Genomic DNA, 23236 nt, shown 5'->3' on the forward strand with positions numbered 1-23236 from the left:
AACCCAATCTGCCCTATTAGATGGATATAAAACCTCCTTTAGCACGATCTTGAAGAGCAAGCACATTCTCCCTTGTGCTTTGGTCAAAATGTAAGACTCAACCAACATCACGAAAATAGGCAATCTAGTAATCGGCTCATGGCCAGCTGCAGAATGTATTGTTTTCAATGTAGCTGCTACATTTTATATGTTAGAATTCATAACTCTTCTGGCTGGAGGGACTACAGACACATGGAAGCATCACCAACACAAATTGCCCTCCAAGTTATACATCATCTTGTGTTGGATATGTGTCACCATTCCTTCATCATTGAGTCAAAATCCTGGAACTATCTCTAAACAGCATTGTGGAAGTGCCTGCACCACATGTTGGAATGGTTGGAATTGATTGCTCACCATCTCTAGGGTAATTGATATGGACATTAAATGTTGGCCATGCCAGCAACATCCACATCCCATGAGTGAATTAAACAAACAAGGGCCACACTTCAGAAGTATTCTTTTTTTTGCGTGTGTGCTTTCTGGCATTTTGTGGTTCTGAAAAGCATTTTTAAAAAGTACTTTTCAGATTATCTACTTTTCCAAAAAAAAAGTTTAGATAAATGTCTATTTTTGTGAGAAGGAACATTCTTTTGAATACCTCTTAGAAAAGACCCAATTGTAAGGTTTATGAGACAGTTCATGGAATCCTTACCCAGTGGACACAGGTCTATTGAGTCCATACTGACTCTCCGAAGAGTATCCCACTCAGACCCACTCCCCCTACTGTATCCCTGTAGCCCTGCATTTCCCTTTGTTTATCCACCTACCCTGCACACTTTGGGCAATTTTGGACTGTGGGAGGAAACCAGATCACCCAATGGAAACCCACGCAAACTCAGCACAGACAGTCAACCTGAGGGTGGAACCAAACCAAAGTCCCTGGTGCTGTGAGGCTGCAGTGCTCACCAATGAGCCATCATGCCACCTGTTGTTGTATCAAGTATCACAATTAGTATGTACCAGAACTTTTAGAGGTATATTCATTATATCATTGCATCATAATGTGTGGTCAGAAGGTACGAACATCTAGACTCCTTTTTCTTTGTAAGTATATTTATTAGCAAAAAAAATTTTTTTTAATGTTAAATTATTGAAAATATAACAAATATCAGTATAATTTTAAAAATGCAAATTACAATACGACTATCTACTAACTACTAATCTACCCTATAATACAAAACAAAACAAAACGCTGTGCAAAACAACACCAATAAATAAGTAAGTGACTAATAAAACAACAAAAAAACCAAAAGAACACAAAATAACATTGCTCAGCACAAAGCTCCCAAACAATAAACAGAAGCATTGTGTATATACCTGTATTAATTCAGGAGTCCCCCCTCCAGGGCCCAGGGCTCAGCAAACCTAACCATCCTGGTTAAACAAACACCCTAGTTAAGATAGCAGACAGATCTGTGTCCAAATAACTCCAAAAGGTCTACCATGCCTTATAAAAGAGGTCTGTTGTGTGGTGCTCCATATTTGTGAAAAAATCCAAGGGAATGTGCTCCATAACTAATTTCCGCTGTACCAACAAGCCCGGTGGGTTCTCAGACATCCAATTCATCAGAATATTCTTCTGTGCACAGTAAGTAAGAATAATAAATAGTTTCTACACATACCCATGTAAAGATGATAAATTCAGTAGACCTAGGAGGAGAGATATCGGGTCTAATTTAACTTCAATCCTCAACTCTCCCTATCTCCCCCGCTACAGCGCTCCACTAAATACGGGACCTGTGTCATGTCCAGAAGCAGTGGGTAAGAGTACCTCCACCTATTTTACATTTGGGACCCCTTTTAGACTCCATCTTTATAGTGACCACTTGAAGCATGATACTTTGATGAAAGTGTACCACCCTTTTTAATGGAACTAAGGTGCCTGTGACTGCAATGTAGGTACATATCAGGAACTGTCATAAACATCCACTGAATCGTTCAGTACCAGGTTACTCACACCTAGTTCTTATATTTCAGGAGCTGACATAAACATTGCCACATCAGATAGATACACTGCTAAAAGCAAAGCCCACATCACAACAACAGTTCATCAGGAAGATATAATGTTAAAAACAAAAGCAGCAAGGGCATTTTCATGAAGACAAATTGGTAAGGAGCCAGTGTTTATACACGGACAGTGCTTACACAGAAGACAGGGAACACTTATGGTCCAGTGGTCTCTGAGCCAGGACACTCAGTGCAAGTCCCACCTGCTGCAGATGTGTTTGTTAGCATTTCTGAATAGATTGCTTAAGAAAAACGCTTACAACACAGTCTAAGCTGAAGAGGTTCTTTCATGGAAAACAGGAGGAGTATAATATCTATTAAGCAAAACATCGCCAGAGAAAATTGGAAGAAGACACTAGTATCTATTTTCTGTAACATATAGTAAATCAAATCCAGACAGTAAGGCAGCAGAGATATTATCGCTGAGTTTGCACATTCTCCACATGACAGTTAGATTGGCAAAGACAAATTAATTCTATTTTACTGCTAACTAAAGAAAGATAATAAAGCCTGATATTGTTAAATTAACTGAAAATTAAATCTAGATGGTATGCAGCAAGTTTCAGAATGAACAGAGCGGTGACAGATGGAGAAGGAGAGAGGACCTGAGAATCAATGACGATGCAGACATGTTCTCAGGTTGTTAGGTGTAATGTGAGTGGAAACCTGTGACAGTAGCAGGGAGGAAAGTAATAACAGGCAACTGCTGTAGACTCCTTGGGCAAAGTTGTCAGATTGATATAGAGTTGTTTGAGCAAATTAAAGGGACTTCTACAAAAGACTGGAAAGTGATGTCAATTGAGGGAAAATGGTGATTTTTAAAATGTAAGGGCATAGAATGGCACATGATAAGACATCTCAGTATATAACATGGAGCTGACATTGAGCAGCACAGCTAAGTTAGCCTGTACCAGAGGAACCTTAAAGACCAGTGATGTCCCTATACTGTAATTGAATTTGATGGGATGGTTCAGGCTACAGCAATTAATAGGAGGCTTTCAATTTAAAAATAATTGAGCCAATTTTAGAGTAATGGCAGAAAAATCAAAGAAAGGAAGAAAGCAGAAAGATTTGTATTTACATAGCTTTCATGATCACCAGAAATCTGAAATTCCTTTATAAACAATAAAATAAACAATAAAAGGTATAATCATTGCTGGAAAGTGATTTAATTGGGAAACTGTATGTCAAAAGTCTTGCCCCATGCGCCCAAAGATCTATGGATTGAGAATTGGCCTGTTAAGTCACGCGATGGCCTACATCAGAAACTAGGAACCTTGAGTAGACGCCATTCTCAAATCCAAGGACAGCTAATATCGATATACAAGGAAAAGCACACTGAGAAAGTTGAATACTTTTGAGGATAAATTGGAACACGAGATCTAGATTTAACAGATCATTTGTCCATCTGTAGTTCCCCATTCAGTATAAGGAAATCACTTTGAAAGCTGATGTTTCCAAACAAGACCAATCCCCCAACTCGTCCCCCCTTCACCCCCATCCGTAACAAGTCCCATTCAATGATCATCCCGCGTTTATTGATTTGAATTGGATCATTTTTGTTTTCAAATTCCGCTGTGGCTTTGCCGTCCACTACTTTTGTAATGTTCTTCTGAACTCTGCACTCCTGCCTCTCTCATTTTTCCTTTGCTTCTATGTTGACATCCTGTCTGGGTACTAAGCTCTGCAGTTCCTTGACTAAACCTCTTCACTTCTTGGTGCTCCTTAAAACATATCTCTTTGACCAGATATTTTTGGTCACTTCACCTGATTTTGTTTCAATCATTCAGAATGTGGGTGATACTGGTAAGGGTTTGTTGCACATCCTGATTTGAATTGAGCAGCTTGAACCATTACAGAGGGCACAAATCACATCGATATGGTGATTTTCAGTCACATCGAGACCACATCGATATGGATCTGGAGTTACACATAGACACCAGATAAGGATGGCAGCCATCAGGCACCAGATGGGTTTTTTATGACAATTGAAAATGGTTACAGGATTGTCAAGAGGCCAGCTTTTAATTCCAGATACGTATTGAATTCACATTTCACCACCTGCTGTGGTGGGATTCAAGCCCATGTCCCCAAAGCATTAACCTGGGGTTGGAGACTGGTAAAGAGTGACATTACCACTATGTCACCACTTCTCTCTCTATGAGCCAATACGCCTCTGTGAAGCATTTTCATGTATTTTGCTACATTAAAGGCATGACAGAAATGCAAGTTCTTGTCGTACTAGAGAAGGATCCAACAAATGTACAAAAGTAAACTGAGTTGCTATGAAAGGATATTGGGTCAATAAGTAAAAGGAAAGAGAGCTTGCAGTATTCAAGAGGATTGGGTGCATTCAAGACAGTGAAAGCAGTGAGGAAATGTGGCTATTAAGACGTGAGAGTGATAGAGAGAGAGACCAACAGCTGTGTATGAAGCCTTTGAAGCAAGCACATTAGTATTCGCAGCAGATGAGGGTACTGGTGTTGCCTGTAAACAGGCTGTCAGAGGATATTTTGAGATAAGATCTGAGGTAAATGTCGCAAAGAACACAAAAATCATGATCATAATAATACATACTGCTTCATATCCAATTGGAACAAATCCTATAAAATGAGAGGGTCAGAAGAAGGACTCTACCTCAAATCTTAACCTTTTTAAATTTAAATAATTTTAAAAATAGTGGAGAATTCTAAGCAAGGGTTTCTTGTGGGAACTGTGAAGGAATTACCAATAAAAATAAAAACAGAAATTGCTGGAGAAACTCAGCCGGTCTGGCAGCATCTCTAGAGAGAAAGTATAGTCAGCATTGTGAGTCTGGACTTGAAACATTACCTCTGCTTTCTCCTTCCAGATGATGCCAGACCTCCAGAGTTTCTCCAGATATTTCTGTTTTGTTTCAGATCTCCAGCATCTGCTATTCTTTGTTTTGTTCTCCTACCAAAAACAATGCCACCTGTCAGGCAGCGATTCTTTACTTAAGATGAGACTGAGTCCCCCAACCCTGCCCACCACAATTCTAGTCATGTCAGATGATGCCTCAGACAACTTAGCCATCAAGTATCCAGCAACTGCTATAAAGAGAATTCTCACTCAAACAGAATTTCAAACTGGATGCAGATTTGAAATAATGGTACCTTGGAGATATTGGATGAATGAATGTTTGAAGTTTTTTTAAAGGTGTAGAATAGATATAATAAGCTACATTAGAAATTTGCCAACGAATTTCCTGTAGCATTGCTCATGAATGGGGTAATGGGGAACTGTAAGGTAATGTTCAAATGAAGTGAGGTTATAGGGGAGGAGAGAATTGGACTTGGTAACAGGTATCATTTAGTCCCCCATGTTAAAAGCTTACATTGTATCCTCAATTTTATCTTTCAATTTTAAGTTCCTGCCATTCACATATTAAAGTGAATTAACTTTCGTACGTATTGCATTGAAGTTAACTATCCCAGGTGAATGTAAAAGATTCTACGGCAATATTCAACAAGGAGTAGGGCCATTCCTCCAATGCCCCAAGCAGCTTTTATTTATGAACTAGCACCACCATAAAAGCACTGGTTGCATAGATCATTACTGTGTCTGGGACATTGCTCTACGCAAATTGGCTGTGGTACTTACCTAAAAACAGCAGTGACTATATTTCAAAAATAATTAATTGGGCCAGTGGTCTTTGAGACACCCTTAGATTTTGAAAGATACTATGCAAATGCAGCTTTTTACAGGCTTTCTCTCTCCAGCTGATTCTACACACTGTAAAGACACCTTCTCACCAGTAGTATGTATGGGAATCAATATAATCTTGTACCATTTTAGGATATTGTAAAGCACCACTCAAGTGATGTAGAATTTTGTCACGAAAACAGAGCTAGCTCATTGCAATACTGTAGCAAAGAAAACCTGCCTTTCTTATCCAGGTTGGCATGTATGTGACTCCAGTCCAACACCACTGCATGGCTAACTCGTAAATGATCGTGAAACGTCCAACCAAACCACTCGGTTTAGTTAACCACTAAAGCCTGTTATGGACCAGGCCAGACCCTCTCAAAATATTTTAAGAAGGTAGCCCAAACCCTAACTTTTTCTTATTTTAAAGGCAGATGTGAGTGGATATTCCAGGTGTGATGCAGTTGGTCAAACCTAACGGCTTTAAGCAGAACAAAGTTTATTTAAACACTACAGTTGAAATACGAGCAAAAGAAAATGGAATTTAGAATATCAACTATTGGAAAGCTTAACCGACACGACATAACAACCTAACTAAAGAGCTGTTCCAATTCCCGTAATATCCCATAAACACACCCTTTGGCAAAAGGTAAATTCCAACACAGGTTCTTACAGGCAGGAGAGATTTCAGAGAGAAAACTCAGTCAGGGATCATCTGCTGAAACATGGAGCCTTCTTGCATTGTAGCAGCATCTATTACTGTTGCCAGCTACTTCTCTGCTGCAATGAAACCAAACGAGAAAAAAAAACTGAACTGGGAGAACTGGCCACTCCCCTGACATTATTAAAGTAGACATTTCCACATATTTAAGCACCTCTGCCTTTGCGACCTCTCTTGAAAAAAACCCAAAGACAAAATAACCTCATTCAAGTGACAGCATCATCACAAGCCCAAAACCACTACCATGGTTCAAGAAGGAAGCACTTTTTCACCTTCTCTGGGCAACTGTGCACTGGCATAGTGGTTAGCACTGCTGTGTCACAGCACCAGGAGCCGGTTTAATTCCCCTCTTCGGTAACTGTAGGTTTCCTCCAGGTTCTCCAGTTTCCTCCCACTGTCCAAAGATGTGCACGTTAGTGGATTGGCCATGCTAAATTACCCATAGTGTCCAGGGATGTGCAAACTAGATTGATTAGCCATGGGAAATGCAGGGTTACAGGGATATAGTAGAGGGGGTGGGTCTGGATGGGATGTCTTTCAGAGAGTTGGTGTGGACTTGATGGGCCAAATGGCCTGCTTCCACTGCAGGAATTCTATGAGCTGGGGATAGGCAGTAAATGCAATGTAAATGATGGACAGGAAAAGAATATCTACTCCAACGAGTCATCCCTGCACTGACAGTGACTGAGATATCATGAGTAGACACTCCTTATCCCAGGCTTTGCTCCCTACCCCAACCACCACTATAACCCACAGCATTTAATTCCTTGAGAGACACCCCTGAGTCAACAAGGGAAGAAATATTCTTTGTTGGGTATGTTTTGAAGGATTGTCCTGAACCCTAACTGATTCTGTCATGCTCTTTAAGGATGGTAACATGCTATTCATGCTCTATCTTGCCTGTGACTCTAGCCTCACTCAGATGCCCAATTTTACATTGGACAATCCAGATTATAGCCTGTCTGGTACGAAGGTACTAGTATTTCATTCCTTACTACATTTCCTCTATGGAGCAATAGGCTGTGCTGATTCCTTTCTCCATCTCTTCCAACTTCAGAACAAGTAGGACACTGGAAATCACTTGTGTCCACATTTTATCCAAGCCCTTGAACTTTATTGACTCCTGAACCATGATAAATCTCTGAACCTGATTACATCATCACCTAGTGGCACAATGATTGCAAGTATTAAAGGCCTCAAGCATTGGCTACCCCTGCCCAAATAATTGGTTCTTAACCACCTTCAAAAGTGGTCTAGAAAGCTGCTGACTTATATCAAATGCAGTAATTCAAGAAGGAGCACCTCTCAGGGCAGCTCAGGATTAACCATAAAGGTTAGGCTGAGAAAAAAAATCAAAGTGCACTAAAAAGTATAAGAGATTTTGGAAATTCCTTAGGTAATCACAGGATCATTTCAAATATGAATGGCTATCAAGTAATCCATGGCATTGGAATGGGAAAACCACTATGTTCAATTTATTGAAACGTAAATTCAGGCCTGAGTTTAGGAAGTTCCTGCTCATACACAGAGTAATCAGAATTCAGTGGCAGTAACTGTTAGTTTGTATATTTTTGTATAAAAATAATAATTATACTTTGATTGAAAGCTAGGTGTGGATAGTGTGGAAAAGCAATAGGATTTGATGAAGGAGAGTTTATGAAGCATTAAGCGACACTTCAAGTCCATAAATTTATTGGAAAGCTGAAATACTGGGACTTATAGCAAGCTAGACAAGGCAGAATTGGCCTATGCTGTTCTTAATCTAACTGTTATCAGAGCAATTTGATGTTACCTCTTTCTGCTGTATTCTCTCAGTCAAGAAAATCTTATCTTCTTCTTCATAAGCAATAAGCAATGGCAGAAGAAGATAAGAAATTTTCCTCAGGTGTAGCCATCGTTCCAGAAGGAGCAATCTCACCTCTGAGTCAGAAGATGTCAATTTAAGAGAATTGAGTGCATAATCTAGGCAGGTAGTAGCGATGCACTCAGGAGGTGTAATCTTCCAGCTAAAATGTTAAACTGAATCCCCATCTTTCCCCTCAATTGAATGTAATAAAGCTCTGGGGCGTTACCTTTTAGAGGAAGGTTCTGTCTGTTGTCATGGACATTATATATCCGTGAACTGACATCACTCACTTAAACTAATTGTCACCAGTTTTGTGGAACTGGTTATGTACTATTTGGCTACAATGTTTCTCAAGACAGTGACTGCATTTCAGAAATAAATAATTGACTGTTAAGTGCTTTGGGATGCGCTGACTTGGTGAAAGATCTGCACAAATGCAAATCTTCCTTTCTCTCTCCCCTATGACTCCCTTGATCTAGCAGTTTCACATTGCCTGTCCCTTCTCCACTGGCCCCATGAGGAAAGCCTTATTATCCTCGACTCAGTACTTCGATAAGCAATGGCAAAGTGAAGATGTAAGGACTTGCTCAGCTGCATTATATTGGGAGCACCATTCCTATTCCTCTGAGTTCTCTGTCTGAATAGAGTCTCTTTTTAATACATCATCCATTGTCTACAGAGAGAGGAAGATAAAGACACATCAGAATGTAGAGTGCAGATAAATTTATCAATGAAAATGTTTTCATACAGTAAATCCCCATCACATTAAAAAAATGTGAACATGAGTGGAAGATACTCACTGCTTCTCTGAAAAATGTGCTGATTGTTTCTGCAAGGAAGATTGTTGAGATAACTCACAGATGAAGTAGTTATTGGTGAGTTATTGTCTGATTCACAAGTGAATGTATAAATCACATTGTAGGGGAAGATGCTGAGCATGCTGATTATCGCAGACACTTTGGATAGGTATAGACTTTGCCTGATGGTGTAAAATGAATGATAGCAAAAAGGCAGCAGGTTTTACATCTCCCAAGGGGCGTTCAGATTGCATTCAAGTTAGAGCTAGGCTGTTTAGGAGTGACATCAGGGAAGACTTCCTCACACAAGTAATAAAAATGTTTGGGATCATGGTAATCCTCTTGCATGTCAGTTACGGCTGAACTAGATTACTCGTATTATATCTTCACGCTCTTAGTTTACCGCAAGATTTTCTTTATATGCACTTTATGTACAGTTATTACAACCAACACCTCCTGGTAAACAAAATGTCTCTGCGTTTTTTTACTTAACTGTCCATCTGTTCAAATCCTACAATGGTAGCTGGTAGATGATAAATTCAATAAATATGTATTATGATTTTTAAAATAACCAGTCTCGGTAATGGTAACCTTTGAGCTACTATCCATTAGGAGAGGCGATGGCCTAGTGATATTATCACTGGGTTGTTAAACCAGGAGATCCAGTAATGTTCTGGGACACAGGGTCAAATCCTACTATTGCAAATGATGGAATTTGAATTCAATAAAAATCTGGAATTGGGAGTCTAATGATGACCAGGAATATATTGCCAATTGTCAAGAAAAACCCATCTGGTTCATTGATGTCCTTTAGGGAATGATCTTTACCTCGTCTAGCCTACTTATGACTCCAAACCCACAGCAATGTTATTGACTCTTCACTGCCCTCTGGGCATATAGGGATAGGCGATAAATGCTGGTCTAACAAGTGATGCCCTCATCTCATGAATGTATTTTTAAAAAATTGTTGGAAAAGCTCATCTGGTTCACAAGTATCTTTTAGGGGAGGTAATCTATCATCCTCATCTGGTCTAACCCACATGATATTTCCAACCCTCCAGGAATGGCATTTACTTTTAGCAGCTCTCTGAATTGGCCCAACAAGCCATTCAGTTAAAGGGCAATTAGAGATGGGTACAAATGTTGACCTTTTCTACAGCAGCCACATCTTGTGAAAGAATAAAGAAAAAGTAAGTTACCAAGACAGGTAATTGGAGTTAAGCTACAGTTCAGAGAAGATCTAATTGAATGGCAAAATAGGCTTGATGGTTTATATGGTTCACTCCTGTTCTTATACTCATTCCCACGTACGTAATTATTTACTTTCGTTGAAGTCACTGGAAATTTGTACGTATTTTAGCTGCATCAGTGGTGTTGGTGGTGGCAAAAGAGATATGGGTTTGGTAGCAATGAGGAGTGTGGTTGCTGTGGGTTGAAACAGTGACCCAAACACAAGAGCAAGGTCTGGCTGTGTACCCAGCTCAGCAGGTTCAAAAATGGATGAAGTCTTCTGAACTGGGGAGGAAGCCAGTAACTTGAAAACCAGAATAAGATATTTATTAATGTATGTCTTTCTTGGTTCCGGTTGGGTGCTGAGGTAAAATGGATGGTCTTGATTGAGATGCTAAAAGCCACATGGAACAATCTTGACGTGAACTTGGAAAAAGATGTGAAAATTTCTATTTCATGAAGTGGAAATGATCTTAACACCTTTCCTCTGGGTTTTCTCATGAAGGTTTTTTGAAAAGGTTAGGCAGACAGGATTTTACTTCCAAATTTCTCTTTCTCCCCATTGGGAAATCATTAGATGTCTTATCTCTTCTCCGCTCCCAAATTGTGTTTGTAACCGAATGCTCAGCTGCTGTGGTACAAGTCGGTGTTCTGTCATTCGTGAGTTTTGTACAGTAGCATTGCCAGCATTCTGTGCTGGCTAAAGAAATTGTTGCAAGACACTTCACTTTGCGTGGAGATTTAATTTGTATTCCCTCTTTGTTCCTTAGTGGGATGGTGTTGGACCGCTTCCAGAAGCAACAGACCCACCAAAGGGCATACAGCTCCTGTGGCATCCCTCAATCGTCAAACCCTACCTCACACTTTTGTCAGAGTGCTCAAATCCAGATACCCTTGAGGGGGCAGCAGGAGCCTTACAGAATTTGGCTGCAGGGAGCTGGAAGGTAAGTCATTCAAATTTGTGCTTGCAAATATTATTTTCTATGTTGTTCTTCCTGCCTTTAAAATTCTTATTGCAGTTATCAAACCCTTGAATAATTGCAGTACTCCCAACTCTACAACCTTCACTAGCCAACCCTCCCAAAACCTTTGCCTTCTGCCAATTCAGGTGAGTTGTGCATCCTTGAATTTCTGCCATTAATTCCTATAAAGCCTTCTCCAAATCATTCTGTCTCTCTGTCTCACCTATTCCTTTCAGATATTCCACAGGTATGTCTTTGTTGTCCTTATGTCAATCCATAGGTGGTTTAGTGTCTTTTCTATTTGCACTCATGCAAAGTGCATTGAAACAGTTTGCTGAGTTATTTGAGCTATAGAAGTGAAAATTCATGTTGCTGTACTAGCGATAGTAACAGGTTAGATATTGCCAGAATCTTTTAGCCAGTGGAATTTGTGACCCTTTTAAATTAGAAGCTCTACTGTGAGAGTACTCACTTTCATTTTGAATTATCAATGAGATTAACCTGCATCCATTAAGCTTTCTTTACTCAATTTTGTTTCTGCTTTGTTCTGGTACTCTTGTGTCATTATCTCCAAAATAGTTCACTTGCAATATTTATTCAAAGAGAACAAATTGATGCCATTAATTTAGACAGACTAAACATTTCTAGTTTCTAGACAATGCTCACTATCATCAGATGCCTGCTTGTTCAGGGTTAGATGGCAATAAATGTTCCCTCCATCAGTGCAAAAGAGTAGGGCATTGAGTAGAGGCTAAATATGGAATGGGAAAATCAGATTGTCAAATACCTCCTAATAGCTTGTAATTGTTCAAGGTACATCTCAGTTTAGGAATAATGCCAGACATGACAGGCCAAATTTTTGAGCCATGCGTTGCTTCACACACTATTTTTTGCTCTTGCATACCAGAGAGAGATACTCAGCTTAGTTTGCGATTCACACCAGAGTACTGTGCGGAAGACCAGTCACAAATCTCCAACACAGTACCTCAGCTCCCAACAGTGATCAATTGTCCCTTGTACCTCGCCCTACATGCATCAGAGATTGCTATACCTCCCATGCCAACCATGAGAACTTAACAAGTACTTTGCGTCGGTCTTCACAGTGGAAGACATGAGTAATATCCCAACAATTAAAGGGAGTCAGGGGGCTGAGTTGAGTATGGTTGCCGTTACAAAAGAGAAAGTGCTAGAAAAGCTAAAAGGTCTTAAAATTGATAAATCTCCTGGCTCCGATGGGATACATCCTAGAGTTCTGAGAGAGGTGGCTGAGGAAATAGCGGAGGCATTGGTTGAGATCTTTCAAAAGTCACTGGAGTCAGGAAAAGTCCCGGATAATTGGAAGATCGCTGTTGTAATCCCTTTGTTCAAGAAAGGATCAAGACAAAAGATGGAAAATTATAGGCCAATTAGCCTAACTTCGGTTGTTGGTAAAATTCTAGAATCCATCATTGAGGATGAGGTTTCTAAATTCTTGGAAGAGCAAAGTCTGATTAGAACAAGTCAACATGGATTTAGTAAGGGGAGGCCGTGCCTGACAAACCTGTTGGAATTCTTTGAAGAGGTGACAAGTAAGTTAGACCAGGGAAACCCAGTGGATGTGGTGTATCTAGACTTCCAAAAGGCCTTTGATAAGGTGCCACACGGAAGGCTGCTGAGCAAGGTGAGGGCCCATGGTGTTCGAGATGAGCTACTGGTATGGATTGAGGATTGGCTGTCTGACAGATGGCAGAGAGTTGAGATAAAAGGTTCTTTCTCGGAATGGCAGCTGGTGACAAGCGGTGTCCCGCAGGGTTCAGTGTTGGGGCTGCAGCTGTTCACATTATATATTAATGATCTGGATGAAGGGACTGGGGGCATTCTAGCGAAGTTTGCCGATGATATGAAGTTAGGTGGACAGGCAGGTAGTGCTGAGGAAGTGGGGAGGCTGCAGAAGGATCTAGACAGTTTGGGAGAGTGGTCCAGGAAATGGCTGATGGAATTCAACGTGAGCAAATGCGAGGTCCTGCACTTTGGAAAAAAGAATAAAAGCATGAACTACTTTCTAAACGGTGAGAAAATTCGTAAAGCCAAAGTACAAAAGGATCTGGGAGTGCTAGTTGAGGATTCTCTAAAGGTAAACATGCAGGTTGAGTCCGTGATTAAGAAAGCGAATGCAATGTTGTCGCTTATCTCAAGAGGGTTGGAATATAAAAGCACCGTTGTGCTGCTGAGACTTTATAAAGCTCTGGTTAGGCCCCATTTGGAGTACTGTGTCCAGTTTTGGTCCCTACACCTCAGGAAGGACATACTGGCACTGGAATGTGTCCAGTGGAGATTCACACGGATGATCCCTGGAATGGTTGGTCTAACATACGAGGAACGGCTGAGGATCCTGGGATTGTATTCATTGGAGTTTAGAAGATTAAGGGGAGACTTAATAGAAACTTACAAGATAATACATGGCTTGGAAAGGGTGGACGCTAGGAAATTGTTTCAGTTAGGCGAGGAGACTAGGACCCGTGGACACAGCCTTAGAATTAGAGGGGGTCAATTCAGAACAGAAATGCGGAGACATTTCTTCAGCCAGAGAGTGGTGGGCCTGTGGAATTCATTGTCGCAGAGTGCAGTGGAGGCCAGGACGCTAAATGTCTTCAAGACAGAGATTGATAGATTCTTGATGTCACGAGGAATTAAGGGCTACGGGGAGAATGTGGGTAAGTAGAGTTGAAATGCCCATCAGCCATGATTGAATGGCAGAGTGGACTCGATGGGCCACTCCTATGACTTATGGTCTTATGCCCTTAAAATCAACTACGTGACTTTGATATCCCCTGTGAATCCACCATTGCCAGTCGCCAACTATGTACATATCATCAGATTTCATGCAATACTAATGGAACATACTTTATATTCCCTCACGGAGAAGAATAAACCTCTCACCAACTGACAAATGCTTTCTTTTCAATGATATAGAAGATGCATTCTTCCGAGTGGAAGAAAAATGCAATACTTGTAATCCTATTAGTTTGCATCATGTCAGCAGGACAATCTGATATAACAACTTTCAAAACTGTCATTCTTTCTCAACCAATGGAACAACAACTGCATTGAAACCCAATAGTAGTTGAAGCTCAGCTAAGCATTAATAATGTCCACCAATATCTAAAAAAAGAGTATTGTCAGAGAAGGTGATCATTTCAGTTTCACATCAGAAAACCTGTCAATTGATGGAAGGGAACAGGTTTTTACTCATGAGGACTAGTTTTTAAAGTATCGGAATCACAAAGTATTGGTCAAGTGGTTAGATCTTTTAAAACATTAAACCTGTTGTTTAATCAGCCAGAGCCATGTGTTTTATAGTAGAAAGGATGGCCATACAGGCCGAGAGGACATTTTGTTACATTTTCCACTGCTTAATGCTGCTGTCTGACTTTGAAAAAAATAGTGTAATGCATATGAGTAAGTACACATGACCGGGAACTGTAAAGATCAACTTCACTTTTCAGGATGGAAACCTATGATGATTCACTCCACTAAAAACACATTTACATTACAACGTAATGTCAATAGAGACATGTGAATGCGTGAAAACACTTTACACTCCCCTTTCGGTAGGTTCCAAACTCTTCAGCAGCATGTACAAATTCTTCATAAACTCTCAAATTGCCATGCTTCTAAGGAGCTTTGAAAGCCCTGCACCACCAGATAAAATTGTTAAGTGATAGAAAATCCTGTTCCTGTGCCCAATTAAGAATGGGTAATCACAGTTTCGCCAGGACAGTCTGCATTTTGCTCATGAAGCACTCCCATCCCTCAAAGAGACCAGAGGAAAATGGTTACCAAATCAGAAATGTGAAGATAAATTGGATTTCCTCTAGAAACAATCAAGTGTGGATATTCGGATACCAAACTGCACTCCATGCTTGCACAAGTATTCAGCTCAGAGCAACTAAAGAAGATAAAAGGAAGGTACAGATCCACCAATATTGTGCTGGGCTCAAGTGATTAAATTATGCTGGCAGGTTACATACACAAGGTTTTTAATCCTTCAGGCGTAGCAATTGAATAAGTGATCTAATTAAGGTGTTATAATATTATTAAATGAATTGACATGTGGACACATATAAATTTTTCCTTCAGTAAGGAATCTAGAGCAAGGAGCGTAATGTTAAAATTATAGCTAGACCACTCAGTGGTGATGTCATTGCTTATTGGAGTTTAAGTAAATGAAAGGCTGCCTTATTGAAACACAAAGGATTCTTTGGGCCTTGTCTGGTTGGATGCGATGTGGTTGTTTCCCCTTATGGGAGAGTCGAGGACCAGAGGGCAGAATCTCAGTGTAAGGAAGTAAGGGATCACCCAGTGAAGACAGAGATGAGAAGGAGTTTCATTTCTCATAATGAATCTAATGAATCTGTGCAGAGGACTGTAGAGGTTAGGTAATTTAATATATTCAAGGCTAAGATAAACATCTTTTTAATCAGTAAGGGACTGATGGGTTATAGGGAAAAGGCAGTAAAGTGGAGTTGAGGATTATCAGATCAGCCATGATCTCATTGAATGGCAGCAGACTTAGCGGGCTGAATGGCCATTTCTGCTCCTACGTCTTATGGTCTTAGTACCTTATAATCAGAAGCCCTTCTTCAAACAGAGAGGAGTGGAATCTCCTGAATCTTTCTCTCCAAAAGCTGCTGAGACTAGGTCAATTGAAAATTTCTGAACTGATTTAATTGATTTCTTGCTAGGCAAGAGTATTAACGCGACAAAATGTCAGTGGGTAAATGGAATTAAGATACAGATCAGCCACGATTTAATTAAATGGCAGAACAGGCTTGAGGTGCTTATTGTCTGACTTCTCTTACTATATGCCTAAATATAAATGATTAAATAAAGCAATTGAAATGTAATGATTTTATAAGTAAGAAATTATTGACCAGCCCTTAAGCCTTTTAAATGCTCTGAGTTTCTTTTGTTCTCTATTATTTTATTTTTATTCTTCTCCAAATTCAAAAGGATTGAATACCTCTTTAATGCGATAGCTGGCTATTTTACACACAAAGAATTCCACAAAGTGATTTTTTAAATGTATTATTTGTGGGATGTGGGCATTGCTGGCTGGCCAGTATCTATTGCTGTCCCTATTTGCCCTTTGAGACGGTGGTGGTGAGCTGCCTTCTTAAACCGCTGCAGTCTACCTGCTGTGGGCTGGCCCACATTGCCATTAGCGAGGCAATTCCAGCATTTTGACCCAGTGACACTGAAGGAATGGCAATGTTATTCCAAGTCAGGATGGTGAGTGGCTTCGAGGGGAACTTGAAGGTGGTGATCTTTCCATATATCTGCTGCCCTTGTTCTTCAAGATGGAAATGGTCGTGGGTTTGGAAGGTGCTGTCTGAGGATCTTCTGTGAATTTCTGCAGTGTATCTTGTAGATAGTACACATTGCTGCTACTGAGCTTCAGTGTGCCCTGTAGATGGTGGACAGGCTTTGAGGAGTCAGAGGTCTGTTACTTGCCACAGTATTCCTAACCTCTGCTGTAACCACTGTGGTTATGTGGTGAGTCCAATTGAGTTAATGTGATAATTGAATTAATTGTGATAATGACATGACAATCTGCTTTGTGTTGTTGGTTGAGGAGTAAATATTGGTCACAGAGTCATAGAGTCATAGAGATGTACAGCATGGAAACAGACCCTTCGGTCTAACCCGTCCATGCCGACCAGATATCCCAACCCAATCTAGTCCCACCTGCCAGCACCCAGCCCATATCCCTCCAAACGCTTCCTATTCTTATACCCATCCAAATGCCCCTTAAATGTTGCAATTGTACCAGCCTCCACCACTTCCTCTGGCAGCTCATTCCATACACGTACCACCCTCTGCATGAAAAAGTTGCCCCTTAGGTCTCTTTTATACCTCTCCCCTCTCACCCTAAACCTATGCCCTCTAGTTCCGAACTTCCCTACCCCAGGGAAAAGAATTTGCCTACTTACCCTATCAATGCCCCTCATAATTTTGTAAACCTCTACAAGGTCACCCCTAAGCCTCCGATATTCCAGGGAAAACAGCCCAGGCCTGTTCAGCCTCTCCCTATAGCTCAAATCCTCCAACCCTGGCAACATCCTTGTAAATCTTTTCTGAACCCTTTCAAGTTTCACAACATCTTTCCAATAGGAAGGAGACCAGAACTGCACGCAATATTCCAACAGTGGCCCAACCAATGTCCTGTACAGCCGCAACATGACCTCCCAACTCCTGTACTCAATACTCTGACCAATAAAGGAAAGCATGCCAAATGCCTTCTTCACTATCCTATCTACCTGCGACTCCACTTTCAAGGAGCTATGAACCTGCACTCCAAGGTCTCTTTGTTCAGCAACACTCCCGAGGACCTTACCATGAAGTGTATAAGTCCTGCTAAGATTTGCTTTCCCAAAATGCAGCACCTCGCATTTATCTGAATTAAACTCCATCTGCCATTTCTCAGCCTATTGGCCCATCTGGTCAAGATCCTGTTGTAACCTGAGGTACCCCTCTTCGCTGTCCACTACACCTCCAGTTTTGGTGTCATCTGCAAACTTACTAACTGTACCTCTTATGCTTGCATCCAAATCATAAAAAGTAGAGGGCCCAGCACCGATCCTTGTGGCACTCCACTGGTCACTGGCTTCCAGTCTGAAAAACAACCCTCAACCACCACCCTCTGTCTTCTACCTTTGAGCAAGTTCTATATCCAAATGGCTAGTTCTCATTGTATTCCATGAGATCTAACCTTGCTAATCAGTCTCCCATGAGGAACCATGTCGAACGCCTTACTGAAGTTCATATAGATCACATCTACTGCTCTGCCCTCATCAATCTTCTTTGTTACTTCTTCAAAAATCTCAATCAAGTTTGAGAGACATGATATCCCACGCACAAGGTCATGTTGACTATCCCGAATCAGTCCTTGCCTTTCCAAATACATGTACATCCTGTCCCTCAGGATTCCCTCCAACAACTTGACCACCACTGAGGTCAGGCTCACCGGTCTATAGTTCCTTGGCTTGTGTTTACCACCCTTCTTAAACAGTGGCACCACATTTGCCAACCTCCAGTCTTCCGACACCTCACCTGTGACTATCGATGATACAAATATCTCAGCAAGAGACCCAGCAATCACTTCTCTAGCTTCCCACAGAGTTCTCCATTACACCTGATCAGGTCCTGGGGATTTATCCACTTTTAACCATTTCAAGACCTCCAGCACTTCCTCCTCTGTAATCTGGACATTTTGCAAGATGTCACCATCTATTTCTGTACAGTCTATATCTTCCATATCCTTTTCCACAGTAAATACTGATGTAAAATATTCATTTAGTATCTCCCCCATTTTCTGTGGCTCCACACAAAGGCTGCCTTGCTGATCTTTGAGGGTCCCTATTCTCTCCATAGTTACCCTTTTGTCCTTAACATATTTGTAAAAACCCTTTGGATTCTCCTTAATTCTATTTGCCAAAGCTATCTCATGTCCCCATTTTGCCCTCCTGATTTCCCTCCTAAGTATACTCCTACTTTCTTTATACTTTTCTAAAGATTCACTCGATCTCTCCTGTCCATACCTGACATATGCTTTCTTCTTTTTCTTAACCAAACCCACAATTTCTTTAGTCATCCAGCATTCCCTATACCTATCAGCCTTCCCTTTCACCCTGACAGGAATATACTTACTCTAGATTCTTGTTATCTCATTTCTGAAGGCTTCCATTTTCCAGCCGTCCCTTTACCTGCGAACATCTGCTTCCAATCTGCTTTCGAAAGTTCTTGCCTAATACCGTCAAAATTGGCATTTCTCCAATTTAGGACTTCAACTTTTAGATCTATCCTTTTCCATCGCTAATTTAAAATGAATAGAATTATGGTCACTGGCCCCAAAGTACTCCCCTACTGACTCCTCAATCACCTGCCCTGCCTTATTTCCCAAGAGTAGGTCAAGGTTTGCACCTTCTCTAGTAGGTACATCCACTAGCATTTCTTTCCTGGAACATTATGCTGACAGTCCTGCCCATCCCTGAGCCATGTTTCCGTAATTGCTATGATATCCCAGTCCCATGTTCCTAACCATGCCCTGAGTTGATCTGCCTTACCTGTTAGGCCCCTTGCATTGAAATAAGTGCAGTTTAATTTATTAGTCCTCTTTTGTCCCTGCCTGCCCTGACTGTTTGACCCACTTCTGTTCTCAGCTGTACCCATCTCAGATTGATCTCTTTCCTCATTATCTCCCTGGGACCCACCGCCAGCACCACTCCCCACCCCATCTTACTAGTTCAAATTCTCCCATGCAGTTCTAGCAAATTTCCCTGCCAGTATATTAGTCCCCTTCCAATTTAGGTGCAAACCGTCCTTCTTGTACAGGTCACTTCTACCCCAAAAGAGATTCCAATGATCCAAAAATGTGAATCCTTCTCCCATACACCAGCTCCTCAGCCATGCATTCATCTGCTCTATCCTCCTATTCCTGCCCTCACTAGCTCGTAGCACTGGGAGTAATCCAGATATTACTACCTTTGAGGACCTCCATTTTAAATTTCTGCCTAACTCTCTGTAATCTCCCTTCGAGTCTCAACCTTTTCATAAATTCATACAACATGGTAACAGGCCCTTCAGTCCAACTCATTTCTGCTGACCTGGCATCTCAAACTGACCTAGTCCCATTTGCCAGCATTTGACCCATATGCCGCTGAATCATTCCTATTCATATAATCATCCAGATTCCTTTTAAATGTTGTAATTGTACCCACCACCATCGTTTCTGTTGGCAGCTCATTCCAAACATGTATCTTAGAGTAAAGGGAAGACTTTTTAGAACGGAGATAAGGAGAAACTTCTTCAGCCAGACAGTGGTAAATCTATAGAATTCATTGCCACAGAAGACTGTGGAGGCCAGGTCATTGAGTACATTTAGAACTGAGATAGATAGGTTCTTGAGTATCAAGGGGATCAAAGGTTATGGGGAGAAAGTGGGAGAATCAGATTTAAGAAACTTATCAGCCACTTACGATTGAATTGCAGAGCTGACTGAATGGGCTGGATAGCCTAATTTCTGCTCGTATGTCTCGTGGTCTTATTATCACCCGCTGCATGAAAGCATTACCCCTCAGGCCCTTTTTAAAGTTTTCACCTTTCACCTTAAATCTACGCCCTCTAGTTTTGAACATTCACACCCTAGGATAAAGATCTTGGCTGTTCAGCCTATCCCTGTCCCTTGCGACTTTGGCCACATGTCAGCCTCCTATGCTTCAAGGAAAAAAGCCCCAGCCTATTCAACCTCTCCCTACAACTCAAACCCTCCAGTCCTGGCAATGTCCTTGCACATCCTTGCAGATGTTTAACAACATCTTTCCTATAGAAGGGTAAGTAGAATTGTGTGCATTATTCTAAAAGTGGCCTAACCAGTGTCCTGTACAGCTGCAACATGGCCTCCCAACTCCTATACTCAATGCACTGACCGATAAAGGCAAATGTACCAAATACCTTCTTCACTACCCTGTCAACACATGACTCCACTTTCAAGAAACTGTGTACCTGCATCCCTAAGTTTCTATGTTCAGCAACACTTCCCAGGGCCCTATCAATAACTGTAAAGACCCTGCCTTGGTTTGCCTTACTGAAATGTAACACCTAACATTTGTCTAAATTAAACTCCATCTTCCACTCTTCAGCCCATGGATCCATTTGATCAAGGTTGTACTCTGAGATAATCATCTTCACTGTCCACTACACCACCTATTTTGGTGTCATCTGTGAACTTAGTGTCACTAAATAGCTTTTAGCCTGTGGGAAGCATGCTGCTGAATCTGACCAGCACCTCACCCAAAGTCCCACTCATACATGTTGAAGCACTTTGGCAGAATTAATAAATCAGGGGCTTCATAGTGATTAGTATTCTATTATGTTTAATGAAGGTCACGATCAGGGCCCTGGTTGAGATCAACTGACTCAGTAGCCCAGATACTGAAGCCAAGATAGGTATGACTTTGTCTCCTGCTAACACAGAATTAACCGAAAAAGCTATTGGGCAAGTCTTGTTTTCTTTATTCAGGTTATTGATTTTATTCACGCCTTCGGTTTGCACCTCACCTTTGTCCATAACTGACAGGAGAAGTAATTAGAATTTTTGGCTCTCAAGTTAATCTAATGTTGTTTTCAGACATTGTTTTGACATATAAATGGGATGCTATTTGCATTAGGTTCAGAGTGTGGCAAACAACAGCTGGAAGTCCAGAAGTTAGCATCTTAAATCCCATGTTAGGTCTTGGTTAAATAGATAAAGCTGCTACTGTGTAAAAGTCCAAAATATTTCAATCAGATGAAGGTTTGATGTTCAAATTCTACTGTCATTAGCTTGTCTTAATAATCCTCAACAGGCCTTGCGAAGGCAAGTGAAAAATAAGATCCTTTTTCCTGATCTTGGCCATTCAGCAGTGGAATGTCTTGACCTTAGTCAATTGAACTGACTAAAGGGGATTGCCAGTAACCCCTTAAAGATTCTCTGTGTCTCTAAGATCTTTCTACACTCCTATCTTGCTAACATATATTGAGGGCTCTTGTGGTGAGCCTACCTCTGAGCTCGGAAATACAGGTTCAAGTCCCACCTCTTCTGGACGTGTGCGCTAACATCTCTGAACAGGTTGATATAGAACATACCTACAATCGTATAATGCAGAAAGAGACCATTCACCCAAATGGAACTTGTGCTGGCTCTTTAAAGAAATTATGCAATTAGTTCTTTTATCTTGCACTTTGCCCAAAACCGTGCATTGTTTTTCCCTTTGCAAGGATTTATTGATTGTGTTGTGAAATTTGTTTCTTACGCTCAGCTTCCAACACTTGATAAGTAATATATTCAAAAATGTGGTTTTAACTGAATGTTGTTTATCTCCTTTCAAGTTCTTTTGCCAATTATTTGAAATCTATCTACAATAAGCACTCAGCCAACAAAAATAGCTTCCCTTTGTATATCAGAACAGTTCCTAATTTTCAATATGAATTCAGAGCTTTCTCTGAAAATCCCAGAAATAGTAGCAATGTGTATAATCAGGAACATAGATTCAAGTTCTGAATTCGGCCTTTGAAAAGGTATCAACAGGATGCCCTATTTTGAGGATTGATGGCATCTGATTTGCTCGCTTCAAAATATTGACTAAAAAATTGGAGGAGACTGCAGGGTTACATCCACACAATTCTGATCGTGATATACACATCAATGAAACCAAAAGATTCTCACCTGGAAGGTTAATGGAAAGGGCTTTAGGGTGAATACCTGCTGTAGGAATCGAAGGGCTTTTTTATATCAGACTGCTGCAACAACAGCTCTGGTTATGAATCTCAATAAGAAATGTTCCACACACAATTTTCTTTGTGTTATATTCCAACTGTGCCAACTAACACAGGCAAATAAGGCTTTAGTACTGCAGTTAGTGCACTTTTTCTATATGTTGATCAAGTGCGCCCCCAGAAAATCTCTGTGTATACTTGGCAAATTTACCAGAGGAACTCAACAGGTCACCTCAGCTGGTAATTAGATGTGATGGAACAAAACTTCATCTTTGTCTCAAATCCTTTCCTTCAAGTAGATATTGGTGGGTTGACTACCAAATCCTATCAGGTATTTGATTTAAAAAGTAGTGGTGGAGTTTGCATGGAGATAATTACTATGTAAAATGATATCAAGCTGAGAATCAGAACAAGGGACAGTGGTTTTGGGGGATTTGTAAAGAAGAAAAGATATACACTACATCTCCTGTGCTTTTGAAGTGAAACTTTACTTTGACTCTTTACTTTGACTTTTACACCTCTGGGAGGTAGCATTCTCCTAACTAAGAGTATCACACCTGGCTTACAGATACCCATTCGATGGATCTTATGTTTGGAACAGTTTCAAAGTACAACGCTTCCTTCAAGGCAGACAATGTACAGTCACAAGTATCCCATTGAGACCTGGTGA

The 23236-nt window shown here is 40.8% G+C and overlaps 1 protein-coding gene across 4 annotated transcripts in view; it reads left to right on the forward strand.

Moving 5' to 3' along the window:
* The window catches only part of LOC132832251 (catenin delta-2-like), a 488139-nt gene that overhangs the window by 407611 nt on the left and 57292 nt on the right, over positions 1-23236 (forward strand). For all 4 annotated transcript variants that reach the window (XM_060850083.1, XM_060850087.1, XM_060850084.1 and 1 more), the window contains one exon: positions 11080-11253. In XM_060850083.1, coding sequence (XP_060706066.1) covers positions 11080-11253 — 174 coding nt within the window. The remainder of the gene's footprint in view (positions 1-11079; positions 11254-23236) is intronic.

The sequence above is a fragment of the Hemiscyllium ocellatum genome, chromosome 34, assembly GCF_020745735.1.
Source record: "Hemiscyllium ocellatum isolate sHemOce1 chromosome 34, sHemOce1.pat.X.cur, whole genome shotgun sequence".
NCBI lineage: Eukaryota > Metazoa > Chordata > Chondrichthyes > Orectolobiformes > Hemiscylliidae > Hemiscyllium > Hemiscyllium ocellatum.